Source organism: Perissodus microlepis, chromosome 9 (assembly GCF_051167445.1).
Source record: "Perissodus microlepis isolate ML-2025 ecotype Zambia chromosome 9, ASM5116744v1, whole genome shotgun sequence".
In the NCBI taxonomy this organism is placed as follows: Eukaryota; Metazoa; Chordata; class Actinopteri; order Cichliformes; family Cichlidae; genus Perissodus; species Perissodus microlepis.
The window spans coordinates 30406603-30429472 of NC_140469.1; the positions used below are offsets into that span (position 1 = coordinate 30406603).

Sequence of the window (22870 nt, forward strand, 5' to 3'; positions counted from 1 at the left end):
TTGTCCGCTAACCCAAGCTCTACACTTGTTGGGCAGCTAAGTAACCCTTGTGTCAGGTCTGCTACTACATACACAGTATTGTAGTGTTGCCCGGAGTACTCAGGTTAGCTGTAAATTTCTCTGTAACTGCTAACTGCTTTCTTTTGTAACTGCTTTTTTCTTTCAGGCAAGACTGTTACGTCTGCTCTTTTGTCAATTTTGAGCCAACAGTCTATATTGTTAACTTTTTTTTAGTCATCCATGCATCCTCAGTTCTATCAGATGCTACTGTGCTACTTCCCTCTCTTCAATGTCACCACCTGCTGCCCATATTTCTCCCAGTGCCCCCGACCTGCACACTCTTGCATAGTGACCTTTCTTTTTACACTGATTGCAGACTACCTCTTTGGCTGCGCACAGCTTTTTGCTGTGAGGTGTTGTCTTTCCACATCGATTGCATTGCCTTATGTCATGTTTCATGTTCCTCTCTGTGTTTTGTGGCACAGTCTGTTCTGGTTTGAAATGTTTTATCTTTGCTAATGATGTCCACGTTCCAAGGATTCTCCTGCTTGAAGTTGTTTTTAAGAAGATGCTGGTGCTTCTTAACAAGCTCACTTTGGGGAATCCCTATCACTGCTTTTTCTAACATGAGCTCTGCATCCACTTGCAGTTCCTCCGAGAGCCTCTTGTCTCTCATTCCGACAGCGAGTCTGTCAATTATCATTTCACTGTACAGCGCCCCGTAGTCACAATGCTCCGCCAAGGCATATAGGGATGTAATAAACCGATCTGCCGTCTCTCCCACTTCTTGCTGCCTTCGGTTGAACTTTTCAAGTTTAAAAGATGATGTTTTTTCTGACTACAAAGTGTGCCTTAAGTTTGTTTTTGAGAGTGTGGCACTCACTCACCTCCTTTTCGGTCAGGTTCATTGAAGTGATCATGTCTTCAGCTTTATAGCCCAATGAATATATTAGAGAACCAGGGCTGGCTATTATTCTAACTCACCCTGGTGTGTGATGCTGTGCAGCTGTCCTCACAGAAGCTGATGTCACAGGACATCACAGCATCTCTATAATAATCCAAATTGTTGGTAACAATCCTGAAAACCTCCCAGTCGGTGCAGTCCAGACACACCTGCAGATTCTCCACAGCCTCATCAGTCCACTGCTTCAGTGTCTTCACAAAAGCTTTAGAGAGTTTCAGTTTGTGCCTGTTTGCAGGGATCAAGTGAACCATGACATGGTCTGAGAATCTTGATGTAGTGTCAGATAGGGCTGCCACAAACGATTATTTTGATAGTCGACTAGTCACCGATTATTTTTGCGATTAGTCGACTAATCAGATCATGCATCCATTGGACGTAAAACGTGCAGTTTATTGCACCAGCAGCATCTGCTCTTATATAACTATCATTAGCTTACAGCTTTAAGTGTTCAAGGTATGTGCTAACTAAAAATAAAGACAAGATGATAGTTTATTAAATTTTAATGAAATTTGCAGATTGTTTCGGTGAAGTTTAATAAACTCCTTGCTTTCTAAAATATAACGGGACACCGGAGTATATTCTCGAGCATCTCACACTTCTGATAATAAGTTGTCTGCTTGACGTTTATTCAGCTGTAAAAAAAACTATAACTTTAATCTCAGCCAAACCGATTTACTCAGGAACAAATAAAATACTAAAAAAAAGCCAAACAATAACATTATTAAGTTAAGTGACTTATATATCATGTTTAACCTGAGTAGTGAAAGACGGCGGTGGGTTTGAAAACGATTTGCCGGGAGTCCGGTGTTCTCACCGGCTCTAGTGAGCCTTGCCCCCGGCTAGCTATTGAAAATATGTGGTGTCTTGATAAACTGAGCAGATATTTGAAGTTTACACAGCTACATTCTCGCCTGAAAATATGTTAAATGTTTATTTTGTGACCCAGAAAGAATAATAAGAGTAATATTTGCCATTGTTGGAAACTGAGCTGGGCTGCGCTATGAATTCTGGGACACAGCTTCTTCTTCTTCGGGGTTTAACGGCAGCTGGCATCCTTGTACATGCAGTGCTGCCATCTTCTGTTTCAGTCCGTTATTGCACTCTTAAATCCTACTACTTATTCCTGCGTCTTTTGGGATCTTACAAAGCTTCAAACGACTCGTCGACGATTTTGATTTTCGACGTAATCGTGACTAGTCGACTAATCGTGGCAGCCCTAGTGTCAGATGATGACCCTCTTACCATCAGCTCACCTTCAGTTTTTCAAAGTTTTTATTCAGTTTGTTTAATAAAATCTATGAGGTTCAAATGAAGCACCAAACTAAAGTTATTCAGTCAGTGGAGGTTCAGTAGTGCAGTTTCTCACCACTGTTGTTAACTGGAGGCTGACACACTGACTGAAGACATTTAGTTTGAGTGGATTTGAGCTTTCCATCTCAGCTTCTTTTGATCAAGGATGAAATACATATAAATATATTTTTTGTTCCAGCTGATCATCAGGAGGGGACGAGCCATTTAGACTCCGCTCAGCCACTACAGAGGAAACAATGACTTCAACCCAAAAGGTGAGCAAAAATATCTCTGTTATTGAAACTGTGTGCACGTTACAACTCTCATTGTAGCTCATAATTGTAATGTGATACTATCACTAGAAGGTGGTGGTAACCAGTGTTGGTCAAGTTACTTGAAAAAAGTAATCAGTAACTAATTACTGATTACTTCCCCAAAAAAGTAATCTCGTTACTTTACTCATTACTTATTTTCAAATGTAATTAATTACTTAGTTACTTAGTTACTTTTTAAAAACACGATTTACAACCTGAATAGGTGATAAAGCGATAGATCTTTCAGCCCAATTCTACTTTATCTACATAATCCATCATACAAAATGAAATCAAATGGAAAAGTCTCCTTTTAAAACTTGTTTTATTAGTTTTAATCTTTTAACTTTATGCATCAAGCAAAAAATTTAATTATATGGAACATTCTCTGACTGGAAGAATTTTTTTTAATATTTAAACCTATTTTCTGCACATTCCAGCACATAAAATTATTTTTTTTGTGTGTTTACACTCAGTCTTTCAAATAGATGCAAGTAAAACACAGCAGAAAATAAATAAAGTCAAAGACTCAGCGGTCCTGTTGCTCTATTTTCACCTGTAAAGCAGGAGTAGGGTAGGCGGAGGTTTAACCTGGTTCAGGTGTGCCGCAGCGGTCAGTGGAAGAGTCCGCGAGTTTCTCTGTGAGTTTCCCATTACGTCGTAGCTACTCGGTGCTTGCTTGGAAGTCTAGGGCTTTTTTTCGCTGTAAAAAGAAGTTTTCTTCCCACGCACAACGGACGCTAATGTTTTTGTCACTTTTTATGGAATCAAACTTAAAGTAAGGTCAGTACTTCCACGCTTTAAACGCTGCACACTCATACTCTCTCCCGCACTCGATATATGACCCACTGTTGCTCTGCACACAGCTGTTGCCACGAACGTCGCACTTGCTTACGTCACTGTCATGAGACATTCTGGCAAAAAATATCACGGTTTTAGTAACGCAGTAACGCAGCGTTCCTACGGGAAAGTAACGGTAATCTAATTACCGTTTTTGCAATAGTAATCCCTTACTTTACTCGTTACAAGTAACGCGTTACTGCCCATCTCTGGTGGTAACACACCTACAATGTGTTTGTTGACATCTTTGATTCCACTAATGGAGTTTCAGTTTGTTCCACGACTGTTTTTCACTCACTGCCTCTGTTTGTATCTCTGTCACTGCAGGACCAACATGGAGCGAGAAGTCAGCGCTCTCAGGAGGCCGACAAGCCTCACAGAAGAAAGGGGGAGAAAACATACAGCTGTGATGAGTGTGGGACGGATTTTGCCTGTTCTAAACACTTGAAAAGACACAAACTCATCCACAGTGAAGTTAAAGTGTACAACTGTGACTTGTGTGGAAGATCTTTTACTGATCCTGGAAACTTAAAAACACACCAACTCATCCACAGTGAAGTTAAAGCATACAACTGTGACTTGTGTGGAAAATATTTTACCCACACTCAAAGCTTAAAAACACACCAACTCGTCCACAGTGGAGTTAAACCGTACACCTGTGACTTGTGTGGGAAATCTTTTACCCAACGTGGAACCTTAAAAACACACCAGCTTGTCCACAGTGGAGTTAAACCGTACACCTGTGATCAGTGTGGTAAAACTTTTGCTCGCAGTAGCCAGTTACAGTGTCATCTAGTTACCCACTCTGGAATTAAGGCGTACAGCTGTGACATTTGTGGAAAAACTTTCAGTCGTGTAGAGACCCGAAATAAACACCTACGGATTCACACTGGACATGATGTTTGGTGCTGTGATCAGTGTGGCAAACTGTTTACAACAGATGCACAGTTACAATGCCACAAGTTTACCCACACTGTGGGGAGACCTTATAAATGTGACCTGTGTGAGAAGACTTTTAAAGCTCCACGTTACCTGAAAGAACACCAACAGATCCACACCAGAAAGAAACTCTGCAAGTGCAGTTACTGTGAGGTATGCATTTATATTTTCTTCTAATTTAAGACTGACTGTTTGGATCAACTCTACTCATTAAATTATGTTCGCATGTAGTAATTCTACTGGACTCAATGGCATCTACTGGAATTTTGAAACTGTCAGTAAAGAACATAATAAGTCTTCAAACTAAAAACAATGATTACTGTAACTTTGCATCCATATTTGAGGATTTACAGTTGCACTTGTTCTGATTCATTATTTAAATTATTTGTAATTTTCAAATCTCAACAGGACATAAAAACTTTATGCCAGGGGTGTCAAACTCATTTTAGTTCAGGGGCCACATGGAGAAAAGTCTATTCTCAAGTGGGCCGGACTGGTAAAATCATTGTATGTATAACTTAAAAACAACAACTTCAGATTGTTTTCTTTGTTTTAATACAATCAACATAAAAATAAAGCTAGTGTCTGTGGACAGTATGTTCAAAATAGTACAGGCACAACATAGCTATTAATCATAAAACATCTCAAGTTGTTTGAAAATTCTGAGGACAAAGAACACACAAGCGCACAGTGCCTCAGTGATTCACAGAAGTATATCACAGATCACAGAACTACATCAGCGTGTCTCATGCAGCACTTTCAGTGGGGTTGCATAGTTTATTTGACTCCTGATACCTGGCATCTTTTAGCTTTCACCAGCTCATCAATATCAGGCTTCACATCCTGAGCGGCAGCTAAGTTCAGGATGTGATTCAAGTGCCTGTGCGTGAGCCTTGAGCGCAGTTTTGTTTTATTTATGCTCATTACAGAGAAAACTTGCTCACAAAGATACGTGGTTCCGAAAATGCACAACAGTTTTGCAGCGAGGGCTGTGAAGTTGGGGTAACCTGGCAAGAGATTCTGATAAAATGTGTTCAAGCCAGCTGCGTGCTTCTGGATCGGATGAAATTAACAGTTTGGATGACCACCTTCATGACGTTATCCATTTTCAGTGACTTGCAACACAAAGCCTCCTGGTGCAAAATACAGTGAAAAGTCCAAAAATCACGTCCTCCATTTGCAGATTGCACTTTATCTCTGAACTTTTTTACAACGCCTGCTTTCTTCCCGATCATTGAGGGTGCACCATCTGTAGCCAGGCTGACAGCGCGGGACCAGTCCACTCCGACCCTGTCCAGCGCGACGACGAGTGCGGTGAAAATATCAGCTGCGGTCGTTGTATCAGTCATCGGTACCAACTCCACGAACTCCTCGATGACGGTCAATGTGTCATCAACTCCGCGGATGAAAATTGCCAGTTGTGCAACATCTGTAATGTCCGTGCCTTCATCAATTGCAACTGAAAACACAATAAATGACTTTATTTTTTGCTTCAACTGGCTGTCCAAATCCGCTGAAAGATCAGAAATCCTGTCGGCAACTGTGTTTCTTGTCAGGCTGATATTTGCAAAGGCCTGGCACACAATCTACGATGCCTTCATCATACATGTTTTTACAAAGTCGCCCTCACTAAATGGTTTTGAAGCTAGTGCAATTTCGTTAGCGATGAGGCAGCTAGCTTTCACTGCAGCATCACTGATTTCTCGGCTGTGAGTAAACACAGACTGCTGTTTCTTCAGACCCGCCAACAGTTCATTCACCTTCTCTCTTCTCCGCTGTCCTTGAAAGTTGTCATATTTGTCGGCATGAAGACTCACATAGTGGCGACGGAGGTTATATTCTTTCTGCAACATGCTGGGAACACACCAAACATACAGCTTTCCCATTCACTTCCGTGAATAAATAGGAGGATGACCATTTTTCTTGGAACACTCTGCATCCACTTTTCTCTTTTTTGACAGAGACATTGGGGCAATGAGGGTGCCAAAGCACATCAGGTTTAAATTTCGCGGGCAAAACAAAGTAGCTCACAATTGCTATTGCGCCATCCCATGGACACAATTGGAACAGCAGTTTCTTTATTGAAAAATTGCTGCTCATTTTTATACTTTACAAAATCATCTCACGGGCCGGATTAAACCCGTTTGCGGGCCTGATCCGGCCCGGGGGCCGTACGTTTGACACCCCTGCTTTATGCACAGCACGGGTGTCCAAACCTTTTGTAAAAAGGGCCAAATTTTATAAAGTGAAGATGCACGGGGGCCAGTGGTTGCTTTTGACATTTTTTTTTCATAACAATGTTACATGTAAAGACAGGGTGGGCCATTTATATGGATACACCGTAATAACATGGGAATGGTTAGTGATATTAAAGTCCTGTTTGTGGCACATTAGTATATGTGAGGGGGCAAACTCATCAAGATGGGAGGTGACCATAATGGCTATTTAGAAGTCGGCCATCTTGGATGCAACTTTTGTTTTTTCAATAGGAAGAGGGCCATGTGACACATCAAACTTATTGGTAATGTCACAAGAAAAACTATGGTGCTTGGTTTCAACGTAACTTTATTCTTGAATGCCTTACTTTTAATAGTCTATAGGTTTTACTTACATTTTCTCAAAGTATGGTGAGCCTCTGTTTGCAGACAGAGTACCAGTGCTTGTTGCTGTTCCTCTACGTCAAAGACAGTTATTGTAGCCCAGTAAGCTGAGTGTTATAATGTAAATTGGACGTTGGCAGAGATGCTCTTTATTTCAGGCAACGTTCAGGATAATAAAGTTGAAGGAATTCCCTGACGTACACTGTCTTTGTATCTTTGTTTAGAAGCAGAGCGACACAGATGGATCCAGTTCTCAACCCTGTCGTCACTGTGGTGGTGGGAAAGACTTTCGATGTGACCTTTGTGGAAAAACTTTCACTCAGCAACGAAACCTAAAAATACATCAACGTAGACACACTGGAGACAAAATGAACTACTGCAAAGAATGTGGGAAAGGCTTCCCCACGTTAGGTGATTTAAAAAAACACGAACTCTTCCACAGTGGGGTTAAAAAGCACATCTGCGACCAATGTGGGTCATCCTTCACCACTGCAGGTGAGCTTAAAAGTCATAAACGAGTCCACACAGGAGAGAAACCATACAAGTGCAGACACTGTGACAGAAGCTTTTCACATCCAGGGTCTCGTAACAAACATGAAAATAGACATATGGAAGAGAACTTCAGCTGTGACCAGTGTGACAAGAGTTTTAGGAATCTCACTACATACTCCGATCACAAACGATCCCATGTTTCAAATAAACTCTTTCACTGTTACCAATGTGCAAAAACGTTCACTTCATTATCTGCTCTGTGCAAACATCAGCGTCATCATGAAATCACTCCCATCTCTGGATCACAATGAATCTGAAGATCCTCTTCTGGTTTCAGGGTCAGACTTAAAATCAGATCAGGCTCCACAGAGTTCAGCTGGAATCTGCTGTAAAAAGTGTCAGCTGATGTCAGACTTGGATCTGATGACGTAGCTCTGATTTCTGGACCTGCAGGGAGTAATCCTGAATGTTTAATTTGGCAAGGTGTAAGTAAAGATATGCACATCAATTTTCTTTCTTTTAATTTTGCATAAATAAGATAAGATAACCTTTATTAGTCAGACGCGTGGGAAATTTTATTGCTCTAAAATGTTATCCCTCTTACATTCAAATAATTTTCCTTCAGGAAACAGTGTTTAGCAGTAGTACTTGTAATATAAATCTATAGAAATATATTTTACATCCAGTTACTATTACAGCAAAAGTTCAAACTTCATGTTTAAAGAAGAACACTGCAATAATCTAATAAGTTCAATATTTTTCTAGTTTTATATTTTCATTGTTTTTGAAGTCTTTATTTCTATTTTACTGTTTAAAATTCTGTTTGAATCTGAATTGGCTTTGGCTGCATTTCAATGCAATAATTTATAAAGAAATTTATACCACAAGGTGGAGCAGTGAGTCTATTTATGCTTTATTTAATCAAGCAAAGAACACATTCATATATACAGTGTTGGCCTGCAGAGGGTAAAGTATTTTTAGAAAATTTGGATAAAGCATCAAAGAACTGTTAGAGATTAAAGTTCTCAGAGGACTCTGTTGTTGTTTGTCAGCTCAGGGCTTATTTCTAATTGGTTCTTTAATTGTTTAGTGTGAGGGACATGAGTAATGTCTCTGTCAGCAAAAAAACTGCAAAACTGACAGTGATAAAGATGCTAAAGAAAACCTTTAAAACATTTTTTCAGTAGTCAAATGAATAAATCAGTTTCTATATTCTTATTGTGCAGTGTGGAGGGTTTTTTTTCTTCTTCTTTTTGTTTTTTCTTGAAGGATAAAGGTTACTCTTTCAACTTTGGTAAATGACTCTCCAAAGGAAACGCTTCCACTAGAGCTTAAAATCTGGGATCGCCATCAATTGGTCTCAGAACTGAAGAAGTCCCTCAAATTATAGGTGAAAATGCTTGAAGAAACACAAAGAATTCCAGTCACAATTCTTTCAGTCACCATTGCCTTTTCCTCTGGTTCCTCTACAAATATTTGGATCGGTATCTGCATCCATCTGCCCACCCTTGTCTCCCGGATCATAGGTGAGATCAGCGTGAACCACGTGGGTCTCTGCTCCCTAATCTGTTTCCTGTGTTTGGAAAGAGTTCCAGCTTCATCACAGAGTTTCTACCAGGGTGAGATGCTGGAAGCAGGTGTGACCTACCTAGCTAGAGAAGCTCTCGTGGAGCCTGGCTTAATTTTGGAGGAAGAAGGTAGACGGCAGTTAGCATAAGCTGGCCTTTGACTGGACTACAATGAATGAATTGACGACAATGAAAGTCTGGTTGGAACGCCAAGTTGGAAACGGGCGATAGGGGAAATTGGTTCAAATGAAGCGAGTGCTTCAAATAGTAAGAGGGGAATTCAAATTAATATTGACCCTTAAGAAGAAGAATGAGAACATACGATTAAGTCCGATTGTGGTATCAGGAGAACTGAAAAGGATGATAGGAAATGTCAAACAAGCAAGAATTCTAAGGTATGGGAACCTGTTGATGTCAGGTAAGACAGAGGAGGAAATAAAATAATGCATACTGAGAGCATATGTAAAAAGACTGTTGTAGAAAGAAGGCTTGAGGGAGAAAATAAAACGGTCATTTATGAGATCAGTCATTGTTGATCAATGGACATGACAATTTGCATATTAATGATCAAGGAACTGACCTCACAGCCCATTGTTCAGCTGAGACTGAAGTCACTTAGATGAGAGATTAAATGTTTCTACCGCTGAAAACACTACGTTCAGATAAACAACTTTTTAGGATTTACTTATGTGGATGATAAATTAATATCATTAACCATCTCTGTGACATAATATTGGGTCTGTTCTTTAGATCTGTTGTCTAACTTCTTTCACTTGGGATATCACCTCTCTCGCGACATCTGTTTATAGCTGTTTGGCACTGTAATTCATCATACTCCAGCCTCTCATTATCACCTTGACTGCATCCCAAACTAAAGTGGGCTCAACCAGGCTATTCTTATTCTCTTGTAAATATTCAATGATTTCTCTCCTAGTGTCCTTTATAATACTTTCATTGTTTAGTATACTCATGTTCAGTCATTTTACTCCTGGATAAATGGATTGTCTTATGGTCAGAGACATCTGTTGTGTTGCTAGAAGACTAATTTTTCTGATGCCTGTTCACTACATTCATAAGAAAGTAATCAATACCAGAGCATATATAATGAGTAACTGAGAAGTGTGTATCTCCAACAGTTGATTCTGTTCATCTGGACATAGTGTTTTGTGGAAGAAACGTTTCATCACTCATCCAAGTGACTTCTTCAGTCTCAGCTGACTGCAGGTTTCCCCAATCTTATAAACAGTACATTAATAACTGACACCAGCCCACTGAAGGAACAATGGGCTGGGAGGTCAGTTCCTTAATCTTAATTATGCAAATTCTCATGGCCATTGATCAACAACCACTGACCAAAACCACAGATCAAAGAGTACCGAGCCATGGGTACCGTTCACAGAGAGTTGTGGAATGGCTGAAATCACTGCATTGTAAGATGAGGAAAGATGTACCGTTAGGCCCCCTCCTCGATTCAGAGATGGTCTTTCCCTTTTCACATAAATGGCCTCCTTGACTCCGCGGCTTTGGCTGCATTTCAATGCAATAAATGCAGCTGGCCGCTGTGTCAGTGGGGATGGTGTTCGCTCTGTGTTGTAGCGTCCTAATGACACCCAGTTTGTGCTACAGTGGATGATGAGAGTCAAACCTTAAATACTGATCCGTATGTGTAGGTTTACGGTGCACGCCAGCTTCCATCAGTATGGGGGACATCTAAAAGCTGACGTGTACCGTAAACCTACACTTACGGATCAGTATTTAAGGTTTGACTGAGTAAATGTGGTTATCCCGGCTGGACTTTTGTCAAAGCTGGAAAGGCATCTAAAGAAAGCTCCAGCTGATCCAGGAGAGAAGGACAACCGCTGCCTAAGCGAAAACCTGTAGTGATCCCATATGTGTCAGGAGTATCGGAGCAGTTGAGACACATTTTTTCTAAACACCGGGTCTCTGTAGCTTTTAAACCCCAAAACACGCTGCACAAAAAATTTGTCCGCCCTAAGGATCGGGTCCCCCGACACAAACAGAGTAACATAGTGTACGCTGTTAAGTGCCAGGAGGATTACCAGGATTTATACATCGGGGAAACCAAACAACCTCTGGCGTAGCAGATGGCACAACACAGAAGAGCTACCTCACCAGGACTCTGCAGTCTATTTACACCTACAGGCCAGTGGACACTCTATCAAGTATGAGGATGTACACATCTTGGACAGGGAGTAGGGATGGGTATCGTTTTGGTTTTATCCGATACCAGTACCAAACCGGTACTTTTGAAACGGTGCCGGTGCTTAAATGGTGCTCGAACCGGTGGTTAAATAATGGAGAACACACAATTTGTCCAAAAAACTCTCATGTTTAGCTGGTTTTTTGGGGGGTTTTTTTGTAAAAAGATAACAATGTTAGCCTTTTCTGCAGCTATAGGGCATAAATGGTATCACTCTCGGCTGGAAGTAGTGCATAATCAATGGAGAAAAAAAACACAAATTTTGTCTAATAATTTCTCATGTTTAGCTGTTTTCCACTTTTTCTTTGGTCATTTTAGCCTTTTTGACCAGGGTGAAGGGAGTATCTGCCATCAAACAAGAAGACAGCCGCATGTAACTACGACGGTGTTTGCTAGTTCACCTTACATGCATTAATGTAATAACGTGGTTAGCCTACTCAACGTAAATTACACACGAACAACATTAAGCCACTCACTCAGAGAAGAACGGCTGCTGCTGCATCATCATCCGTCATCATTTCTGCTACACTGGCAGGGCTAGGGGCCAGGACTCTCCTCTTCGGGTTCTTGGGGGATGTTGCTAACTCCGGGTCCGATAACAGGCACCACACCCGCAGTAGATGTGCTCGGTGTGAGGTCTCGCAGCAAGCTATCAAATACGGCGCATTTCTCGGCTTTTAACAAAATGCTATACGTCGCTAGGTGTTTCATCAGATTCGAGGAGTTACCTCCTTTGCACAGTATCAGCTTGAAGCACTTGTTGAAGGCTGCTGGGTTTGCATATTTTGCTGTGAAGTACAGCCAGACTTTTGACCGCTTTGCCTTGGGCATTTTTAATCTGTAGCTTTGCTCTAAAAGAACATACGTACCTGTGCCCGCCTACTACGCTTGCAAAGGTAAAATGATTGGCTAGAATTCAAAGCGTATTACATCTCAGGGGGGGAAAAAAACATTGAAAGAAAGCACCGAAATGTGCTGTGAATGTGTAACACAGTCATGTGTGTACAGAGTGTACAGTAGGGGACTCAGTACACAGCCTTGTTGAGAGCCGGTGTTGAGGCTGAGGGCTGAGGAAAGATAAGGCCCCACCCTAACTCTCTGTACACGGTCTGAGAGGAAGTCTCTGATCCAGCGGCAGGTGGTAGAAGGAAGTCCGATTTCCAGCAGTTTAACTATTAGTCTGTCCGGGAGTATCGTATTGAAAGCAGAGCTAAAGTCAACAAAGAGCAGCCTGGCGTAACGGCCCTGCACTTCCAGGTGAGAGATGGTGGTGTGGAGCGTTGTAGCAATGGCATCTTCAGTTGATCTGTTAGCTCTGTATGCAAACTGGAGCGGGTCGAGTGTGGGTGGCAGGCAGGACATGATGTGACGTCGGACTAGTTTCTCGAAGCACTTCATTATAACAGGTGTTAGAGCAACTGGTCGGTACTCGTTGAGGCTGCTAATGTTAGTACGCTTTGGCAGTGGGACAATTGTGGCTGACTTTAGGCATGGCGAGATGCAGGACTGGGACAGTGAAGTGTTGAAGATCTTAGTGAAGACCCCAGCCAGCTGGTCTGCACACTCTTTTAGGACCCTTGCGGTTACCCCATCTGGTCCGGCAGCCTTCCTGGGGTTCACTGCCCTCAGTGTGCGCCTCACCTCATATTCCTGTACTATGAGGCTTGGGCTGCTGCTGCTGTCCGATGTTTTTGCTGCTGCTGCCTCTGGTCCCTTCACCTCTAAGCGTGCAAAGAGCAGCACAATTTAGTGGTTCAACAATACAGAATAAGCTCATGATTCATATATGAGTCTCTCCCCGACAACAGCGAGGAAATTGAGATAAATACGAGGAGGCTGAAGGAGAACCAAAATGCTTTTGATATAAGAGACAACTGTTCTGATAGAAATCCCTGAGCACTGTGCAAAGTGTTCTGAGGATTAGGACCCAGGTACAGATTTATCCAGAGGACAGATGCATCAGTACAAACTGTTTCATCCTATAAACCTGAACTCTGTGAAAACTGACTGTTCAATGTGCTAAAGAATGGAAAACATTATTTCCCATCATACCATGAGCAACATTCAGGCATGTAACACAGTAAAACTTTAATTTTTTACATATTCAGCAGAGAGAGTTAGCTGTGTGCACTGCAAAAACAAAAGAAGTGTAACTCATTTCTACTTGATTTAATTAAAAACTGTGTTATTAAGAAATAATAAATGGGGCTAGCCTCAAAACACTCAGCGTTGGGACTGACTGGAGAATTTCAGGACAGAGCCAAAGTTTTGGAACTGAAATAAAAACTTAAGCCAAATTACACAGTTGTTCCACAAACATTTCCCATCATAAAATTAAACTGTCCTAACTAGCACAACCCCTACAGGCATAAGACAGGATGAGGGGTTTTTTTCAATGTTGGATTTTGTGCAATTTGCAGTAAATTGTGTACCACAGACTTTGTAATTTATATTTGTGTGACTTATTTAATTATTTTTCTCCTGAAAGTGAACCTCTTACAAAAACATATGCCAAAACTTTGAGTCACGAACTAACACTGAGCCGCTTCAGGAAATCCAGAATTTTTTTAACATCAAAAGAAGTCTTTGCTGCTGCAGACGTTAGTAAATCTGACCCAAAATGTTACTTCCTCTAAAATTCAAACTTTGTAAAGGAAAATTTTTAAGAGACGGTTCTCATTTATATGACCACCATAAAACAACAGGGTTAGAACATATTGTGGCGAAATAAGATGTTTGTTTTGTAGTCCATCTTCAGCACATTGTAGTTTCAACAGGGCGGACAGCCGGTGTCACATTGTTAAAGAGAGACGAGAGTAAGGCTGTTCAAATTCTCAGCCCGCTCTTCTCTTTTCCTTAATCCTTAACAATTCTACTTCCAACGATGACTTTCTCATAGAACACAAGGAAAAGAAGAAAGGGGGTAGCTTTGGAACACACCCCACGATGTTGCGCTGTGCAGCTGATTCACGTGACCGGACACCAACAAACCACGGCAGAGCAGGAAGAAGAGGGCGGAGCAAAGTGTGTGAGCAGGAGAGGAGTCGAGCAGAGAGAGCTGCTTTGTCATGAAACGGACGTAAAGTAGTGAACTTAGAGAAGAGAAACAAACTAAAGCATCGATCATAAACCACCACCAACGTTTGGATCGATATCTGCATCGATCCGCCCACCCTTGTCTCCTGGATCGTAGCTGCGATCAGCGTGAACCACGTGGGTCTCTGCTCCCTGATCTGTTTCCTGTGTTTGGAAAGAGTTCCAGCTTCATCACGGAGTTTCTCTCGGTTTGTGGGCTCATCTAAAGGTAAGTACGGAAGCAGGGCTCGCAAAATCGCTAGCCCGACGTCCCGGGGCTAGCGATTTTTCCAGTCGGGCTACCAAAATCTATCTCTGCCCTGCCCGTCGGGCTGTCATAGGAAGGAAAAATATATGTCAATGCTTTTGCATTCTTTCGGAAATGTAGCTGGGTAATTATGTCATTGGCATCGGTGAGCCACTGTCAACATGTGACATATTGAAATCGTGTTTGAATTTGCGCTTGTTTTTTTGCTTTCACTTTGCAATCGGGCGAACTGTGTATAGAGAGCGGCAGTACTGATTGGTGAGTGATGATAATTTGCGCACCAATTCCTCTGACATCGTCTTATCAATCGTTAGCTTACTATGCAAACATGACAAGTGAAATCTCCCACAGCTTAAACATATGAGAGGTTGATCGCGCAGAGAATCGCTGAGCGTTATGTGAGTGCGTGTGTAAAAGCAGCAGGATATATATTTTAGTTCTGCTGAGCCAAATAAGACAGGTCAGGGTGAAGAAGTGACAGCCAAAGAAAAGCTTACCACAAAACGGAAAAGTTATGACAAATCAGACTATAAGGCAAAAAGAAAGTGCAGCTTTATGGTTTCATGGACAAAAGAATTTCTGTGGCTGCAATATGACGAGCTAAATAACCAGGGCTGCACATAAGTGGTCCGCAGGTGCGCATTCGCTGTCAAAATAAAAAACGCGCACAAGATAAGAAGTTGCAACGCGTGTTTGCGTACATAAGATTTTCTGGAGGAGGACAGACATTTGTTTAGAACTCTTAAAGATGTCGATGAAGCTCCTTTAAGCAATTACTTTGGTTTTCCTCCACCTCCAAAGAAATGTCAGGAGTCCGAACCGCAAAAGAAGCGCGTATTCTCGGGAAAGTGGTTGCAGGAGGTGAGCTGGCTTCAAACAAATGATGAACGCACAGAGATGTGGTGCAGGATGTGCCGTGAAAATCCCACTCTAGCGGACAAAAATACTGCCTTTTATATGGACGCAAACGCGCGCTGCAACTTCTTATCTGGTGCGCGTCTTTTATTTTGACAGCGAATGCGCACATGCGGACCACTTATGTGCACCCGTGTAAATAACATCATGTTCTGCCGGGTGTGTTGTTGGTTTTCCCTCGAGTCGACAAGCGCCTTTGTTACTGGGACCAGTAATTTTAAGAGGCCCTCATTAGAACCCATGAGAAATGCAAGAAATGCATTATTGCTCAGTCTGCAATATCTTTCCCGGAACAAACACCAATTGCAAATAACATACTAAAAATACCTTTAGAACTAATTATTGTAACTCAAATTGGCTTGGTAAGCTCAGTGACCCCTGACCTACATACACAGGTGAATCCAATAATGAGAAAGTATTTAAGGGGGTCAATTGTAAGTTTCCCTCTTTTAATTTTCTCTGAAGAGTAGCAACATGAGGGTCTCAAAACAACTCTCAAATGACCTGAAGACAAAGATTGTTCACCATCATGGTTTAGGGAAAGGATGCAGAAAGCTGTCTCAGAGATTTAAGCTGTCTGTTTCACAGTTAGGAACATATTGAGAAAATGGAAGACCATAGGCTCAGTTCACGTTAAGGCTCAAAGTGGCAGACCAAGAAAAATCTCGGATAGACAGAAGCGACGAATGGTGAGAACAGTCAAAGACAATCCTCAGACCAGCACCAAAGACCTACAATATCATCTTGCAGCAGATGGAGTCACTGTGCATCGTTCAACCATTCGCCGCACTTTACACAAGGAGATGCTGCATGCGAGAGTGATGCAGAGGAAGCCTTTTCTCCGCCCACAGCACAAACAGAGCCACCTGAGGTATGCTAAAGCAGATTTGGACAAGCCAGCTTCATTCTGGAATAAGGTGCTGTGGACTGATGAAACGAAAATTGAGTTATTTGGGCATAACAAGGGGCATAAGTTATGCATGGAGGAAACAGAACACAGCATTCCAAGAAAAACACCTGCTACCTACAGTAAAATATGGTGGTTCCATCATGCTGTGGGGCTGTGTGGCCAGTGCAGGGACTGGGAATCTTGTCAAAGTTGAGGGACACATGGAGTCCACTCAGTATCAGCAGATTCTGGACACCAATGTCCAGGAATCAGTGACAAAGCTGAAGCTGTGCCGGGGCTGGATCTTTCAACAAGACAACGACCCAAAACACTGCTCAAAATCCACTAAGGCATTCATGCAGAGGAACAAGTACAACGTTCTGGAATGGCCATCTCAGCCCAGACCTGAATATTATTGAACATCTGTGCTGTGAGTTAAAGAGAGCTGTCCATGCTCTGAAGCCATCAAACCTGAATGAACTAGAGATGTTTTGTAAAGAGGAATCATCCAAAATACCTTCAACCACAATCCAGACTCTCATTGGAACCTACAGAAAGCATTTAGAGGCTGTAATTTCTGCAAAAGGCGGATCTTCTAAATATTGATTTTATTTCCTTTTTTGCAGTGCCCAAATGTATGCACCTGCCGGATTTTGTTTAAACAATTACTGCACACTTTCTGGAAATCCAGTAAACTTAATTTCACTTTTCAAATATCACTGTGTGTCTCCTATATGATATATTTAACTGACATTTTTTATTGTAACAACCAACAATTTATACAGGAAAATAATGACTATTAACAAGTTGCCCAAACTTTTGCATCCCACTGTATATGACTTCATAGTTTTATGAGTTGTCCGACTGAAATGTAGATGTTTTGTATAGACAAATGGTCCTTCAACCAGAATCCAGACTCTCATTGGAAGCTATGGGAAGCATTTAGAGGCTGTTATTTCTGCAAAAGGAGGATCTACTAAATATTGATGTCATTTTTCTGTTGAGGTGACTAAATTTATGAATCTGCCTAATTCAGTAACTATTGCACACTTTCTGTAAATCCTATAAACTTCATTCCACTTCTCAATATTACTGTGTTTGTCTGCTATATGATATATTTAAATGAAATTACTGATCCAAAAAAAACAATGAATTGTGCAGAACAATCCTGAATATTATCAGGGGTGCCAAAACTTTTGCATACCGGGAGAAACGTTTCATCACTAATTCCAAGTGACTTCTTCAGTCTCAGCTGACTGCATAAACAATACTTTTGCACAATGACTGAAATTCACCCACTGAATAAACAGTGGGCTGGGAGGTCAGTTCCTTGATCATTAATATGCAAATTCTCATGACCACTGACCAAAAACCACTGATCAATGGCCATGAGTACCATTCACAGAGAGTTGGGGAATGGCTGGAATCACAACATTGTAAGATAGAATAGAATAAACCTTTAATTGTCCCACAAGGGGAAATTTGGTGATCATGAAAGATGTACCGTTAGGCCCACTCCTCGATTCAGAGATGGTCTTTCCATTTTCGCGTAAATGGCCTCCTTGACTCTGTGCTCAAACTAGCGTTCCTCCCGGTCCAGGATGTCTCATCATTGAAAGAGTTCCCACGGGCCTGTAGGTGTAAATTGACTGGAGAGTCCTGGCCCTACTAAAGAATGTTATCTTGTTTCAGGATACATAATACCTGCCATTATCCAACCCATTCACAGTGTTGGGGAAAGCCTAAGCTGAGAAGGCACCTAAAGTAAGCCCCAGGCGGTAGAGAAGGACAGCTGCTGGTTAAACAAAAACTCTTAGTGATCCCTCATGTCAGCAGTATTGAAACAGTTCAGACATGTTTTTTTCTAAATGTAGTCTAAGTGTCAGGAGGAATGCCATGATTTATACATTGAGGAAACCAAACAACCTCTGGCAATGCAGATGGCACAACACAGAAGAGCTACCTATGTTCACATCCACAGGTCAGTGTGGCCTGTAGGTGTAATTCTTAATTCCACTCTGCCTAGATGATACCCATAAATCCGGTGATGTTATGCCATCATTTCTTAGTACACAACAAACACTTCACATTAGAATGAAAAAAAAAATCCCAAGTGTGTGGAAGTAGAAGCAGTAGTAGCACATTTAATTATTTACAAGCATAATGTTTGTTTATTGACATACATGGGCAACCTTTCTACTTTCAGCAGATCAGAGCAATCTGCTGCAGTATCAGGGTCACAATAAACTTTGTTGTCCAGTTGTGGATGGTGGAGAGTACCAGCTTTTTAAACCCTGGTAGGGGTTCTCCCTAAAGAAGTGTAATTGACCCACTTTTGATCACATGCCTTATCACATAAGGGATAAAATGCATATCTACACTTTTTGTGTCCCAGCTGAGTAACAGGAGGAGAAGAGTCTGGTGGAGCAGCAGAGGAACAGTTTCAGCCATTTGGACTCACCTCAGCCACTACAGAGGAAACAATGACTTCAACACAAAAGGTGAGAAAAATATCACAGTTACACTGGTTTTGAAACTGTGTGCACAGCTGGTTGTTAACAGCAGCTTTATCATTTCCATCCTGGGCTCCTCCATAAATAGAGAATCTACATTCACAAACAAAAACCACAGAAGTTACAAGAAAATACAAAGATCACATTTTATCAGAACACATTGAAACAACAATGTCATCAGTTGGACTCAGAATTTGTTATGAAGTACAAGATTTTCTCAAGTAATCAATATTTTTTTAATAATGTCATTTTCAGTCCAACTCTCATTGTAGCACATCATTGTAATGTGAAACTATCACCAGAAGGTGGTGGTAACGCCTACAATGTGTTTGGTGACATGACTGGTTCCACGACTGCATTTCACTCACTGCCTCTGTTTGTATCTCTGTCACTGCAGGACCAACATGGAGCGAGAAGTCAGCGCTCTCAGGAGGCCGATAAACCTCACAGAAGAAAGGGAGAGAAAAAATACAGTTATGATGAGTGTGGAGAAGATTTTACTGGAAAGTCTAACCTGAAAATTCAACAACTCATCCACACTGGGATGAGACCATTCAGGTGTGACTTGTGTGGAACGTCTTTTACCAAGACAGTAAACTTAAAAAGACACCAACTCATCCATAGTGGAGATAAACCTCACAGCTGTGACTTGTGTGGAAAATCTTTTACCCAACCTGGAAACTTAAAAAGACACCAGCTTGTCCACAGTGGAGTTAAACCGTACACCTGTGATCAGTGTGGTAAAACTTTTAATTGCAGTGGCAACTTACTAAAGCATGAAGTTACCCACTCTGGAATTAAGGCGTACAGCTGTGATATTTGTGGGAAAACTTTTAGCCTTTTAGGGAACAGAAATAGACACCAACGCATTCACACTGCAAATGGTGTTTACTTCTGTGATCAGTGTGGGAAACTATTTACAACAGATGCACACTTACAATTCCACATGTTTACCCACGCTGATGAGAGACTTTATAAATGTGACCTGTGTGATAAGGCTTTTAAAGCTCCACGTTACCTGAGAAAACACCACCAAATGCACTCCAGAAAGAAACTCTACAAGTGCAGTTATTGTGAGGTATGTATTTATATTTTTATCTTCTAATTTCAGTGTCACTGTTTGGATCAACTCTGCTCAGTAAGTAAGTAACTTGTTAGTAATTCTGCTAGCTATAACGGCAGTGCTGGCTGATGATCAGATTTCAATCATTATTTCTTTTCATCCATGATCATGAAAAAAGTTAATTATTACTTTTCTGTATTCACAATATCCACGTTGTACCATATTTAGGCCCACATTACATTTGCCATGGCTGCTGGAATTTTGACAGTATCAGTAAAGAACATAATAAGTCATCTAATTAAAAACAACGATTACTGTTACCTTGTAGCCATATTTTAGGATTTACAGTTGCAATTCTTTTGAAGCGTTATGTTAATTAACCTTAAATTAAAATCTCAATGGGATATAAAAGTACTTCATTTACAGAATATTCAGTCAAATCTCTCACAAATCTCTTAAAACATTCCTAATATAATACAAAGTAAGTGAAAATTTCTCCCTCTTCTATCTAACATTCACACTCCATTGGATCCATCGGACAACAGCTTGGGGTTAGTATCTTGTGACATGCAGAGTGGATTAAGTTGATCAGCAGTCGCCACTAATCATTTTTACCGTTAACTCGGTTTCCCTGGGTCTTTTCCCGTTTTTTGGGTACCGGTACTGGTTTTATTTTGTTGCATTTATCCTCCACTCCTTGAAGGCCGATTCGTGAAAACATACACAGACATAAAACAGTCCGTGGCACAAAGAAGGCTGGGGACCGCTGAAGTAGATGACCTGCTCTACCTTCTGAGCTACAGTCACATTTGAACAGTGGTTCTTAACCTTGTTGGAGGTACCGAACCCTACCAGTTCCATATGCACATTCACTGAACCCCTCTTTAGCGAAAAATAAAATACAATTTTTTTTTCAAATTCAAGACATAGATGAGCCATGCATGTCACGGCAGAGGCTTTGCCGAAACCCTGAAACCGACTCACCGAACCCATAGGGTTCGATCAAACCCAGGTTAAGAACCACCGCCCTAGAAATTCCTTAAGTATAGAAAAACTATCTGTATTATATGGTGTCCGTAGAGGTGTTAAAGATGGGAGGCAAAAGCAGAGAGGGGCTTTTTCTTCTAGTCCCGAGCCGGTAAGTAGGATGCGAGAAGACTGAAGATCTGCGGTGAAAAGACTTAGAGAGAGGGACAACAGAGGAGAAGTCATAGCCCTTCACTGTGGATCTACTGATTGGATTATGAATTTTGAACTGCCTACTCATCGTATGCTGAGTTAGGATCAGAGTCAAGAAGGTGAAGTCGGGGAGCCTTGTACTGGAAACTGGATTCTATCAGTGCGCACGATGATCCTCCTTCCCTCCTAAAAGAAGACACACCTCAACAACGGTTGTAGTCACTCAGCAACAGAATAGTTAGAGTTTATAGTGTGATAAATTGATTATTTGGATTTGATTGATTAAATTGCAATTAAGCTGTTTGCTAACGCCTGCTGAAATCTTGCTTTAATAAAAATTATTTATCTTAATTCAAAGTCAGAATTGTGGACATTGATTCTATTACCTCCTTAAAACAGTAAATGGTAAGACTTTATGTGTGTTAACCCATAACATCAGATTTAGGTTCTTATAGGTTATTCTAGTACTTCATTATAATACGTCCTTGGGACCTACTGTCCAGGTCACAAAATTTTACTCAGCACAATAACAAGTGCTATAGATCATTAGAGGGGAGCTGCCGTTAATAAGTGTGGCTTACAAATATGTTTCATTAAGGTTGCAAATGAGAGCATAGAGTCAGAGGAAGTGCAGGGCGGGCACTTAGATGAAGGCAGTTAGAGGCTGAGCGAATCTCCTCGCCACCGGCTTAAACTAGTCTCAACTTCACCTATCAGGATAATACCCGTAGGGATTAAGCGACTCTGACCCAAAGGATGGAGAGCTGTCCAGACCACCTGTACAGGGGTAACTGGGATCTAAAAGTGTGAATGAGGTATGTTGTATAAAGCACTTTGAGTGCTCAGACAGAGTAGAAAAGTGCTCTGTAAGAACCAGTCCATTTTACTTGTATTCACTGACTGAACAACAGGAGGGTCATCTAACTAAAACCAATCAGTGCATCCCACCTGACCAAATCAAAATCAAATTCTTTTTAATGGTCTGTAAGTTTTATTTACATGTTCTCAAAGTATGGTAAAAGTATGTCTGCAGACAGGGTACCAGTGCTTGTTGCTGTTCCTCTAGATCAAAGATATTTATTGTAGCCCAGTGAGCTGAGTGTTATAATGTAAACAGTAAAATGTAATTGGATATTGGCAGAAATGCTCTTTATCTGAGGTGACGTTCAGGATAAAAATGTTGAAGGAATTCCCTGACTTACACTGTCTTTGTATCTTTGTTTAGAAGCAGAGCGACACAGATGGATCCAGTTCTCGACCCTGTCATCACTGTGGTGGTGGGAAAGACTTTTGTTGTGACCTTTGTGGAAAAACTTTCAGTCATCAATGGAACCTTACAATACATCAACGTAGACACACTGGAGACAAAATGAGCTTCTGCAAAAAATGTGGGAGAGGCTTCCCCACTCCAAGTGAATTAAAGCGCCATGAACTCATTCACAGTGGGGTCAAAAAGAACGTCTGTGACCAGTGTGGGTCATCGTTTATCACTGCAGATGATCTTAAAAGACATAAACGAGTCCACACAGGAGAGAGACCATACAAGTGCAGACACTGTGAGAAATGTTTCACACAATCAAGTAGTCGTAACCTTCATGAAGGTACACACGGAAGAGAACTTCAGCTGTGACAAGAGCTTCAGGAATCTCGGTTCATACTCCGAACACAAACAATCCCATGCTGTAAATAAACTGTTTCACTGTTACCAATGTGCAAAAACATTCACTTCATTTTCTGCCCTGT

At 41.2% G+C, this 22870-nt stretch overlaps 1 protein-coding gene across 1 annotated transcript in view; it reads left to right on the forward strand.

Annotated features, from left to right (window-relative positions):
- The window catches only part of LOC146380810 (uncharacterized), an 82222-nt gene that overhangs the window by 13057 nt on the left and 46295 nt on the right, over nt 1-22870 (forward strand). Inside the window, exons 2-5 of the mRNA XM_084939837.1 lie at nt 2454-2529; nt 3733-4497; nt 19283-19368; nt 19444-19963. Coding sequence (XP_084795963.1) covers nt 2512-2529; nt 3733-4497; nt 19283-19368; nt 19444-19963 — 1389 coding nt within the window. The 5' untranslated portion in view covers nt 2454-2511. The remainder of the gene's footprint in view (nt 1-2453; nt 2530-3732; nt 4498-19282; nt 19369-19443; nt 19964-22870) is intronic.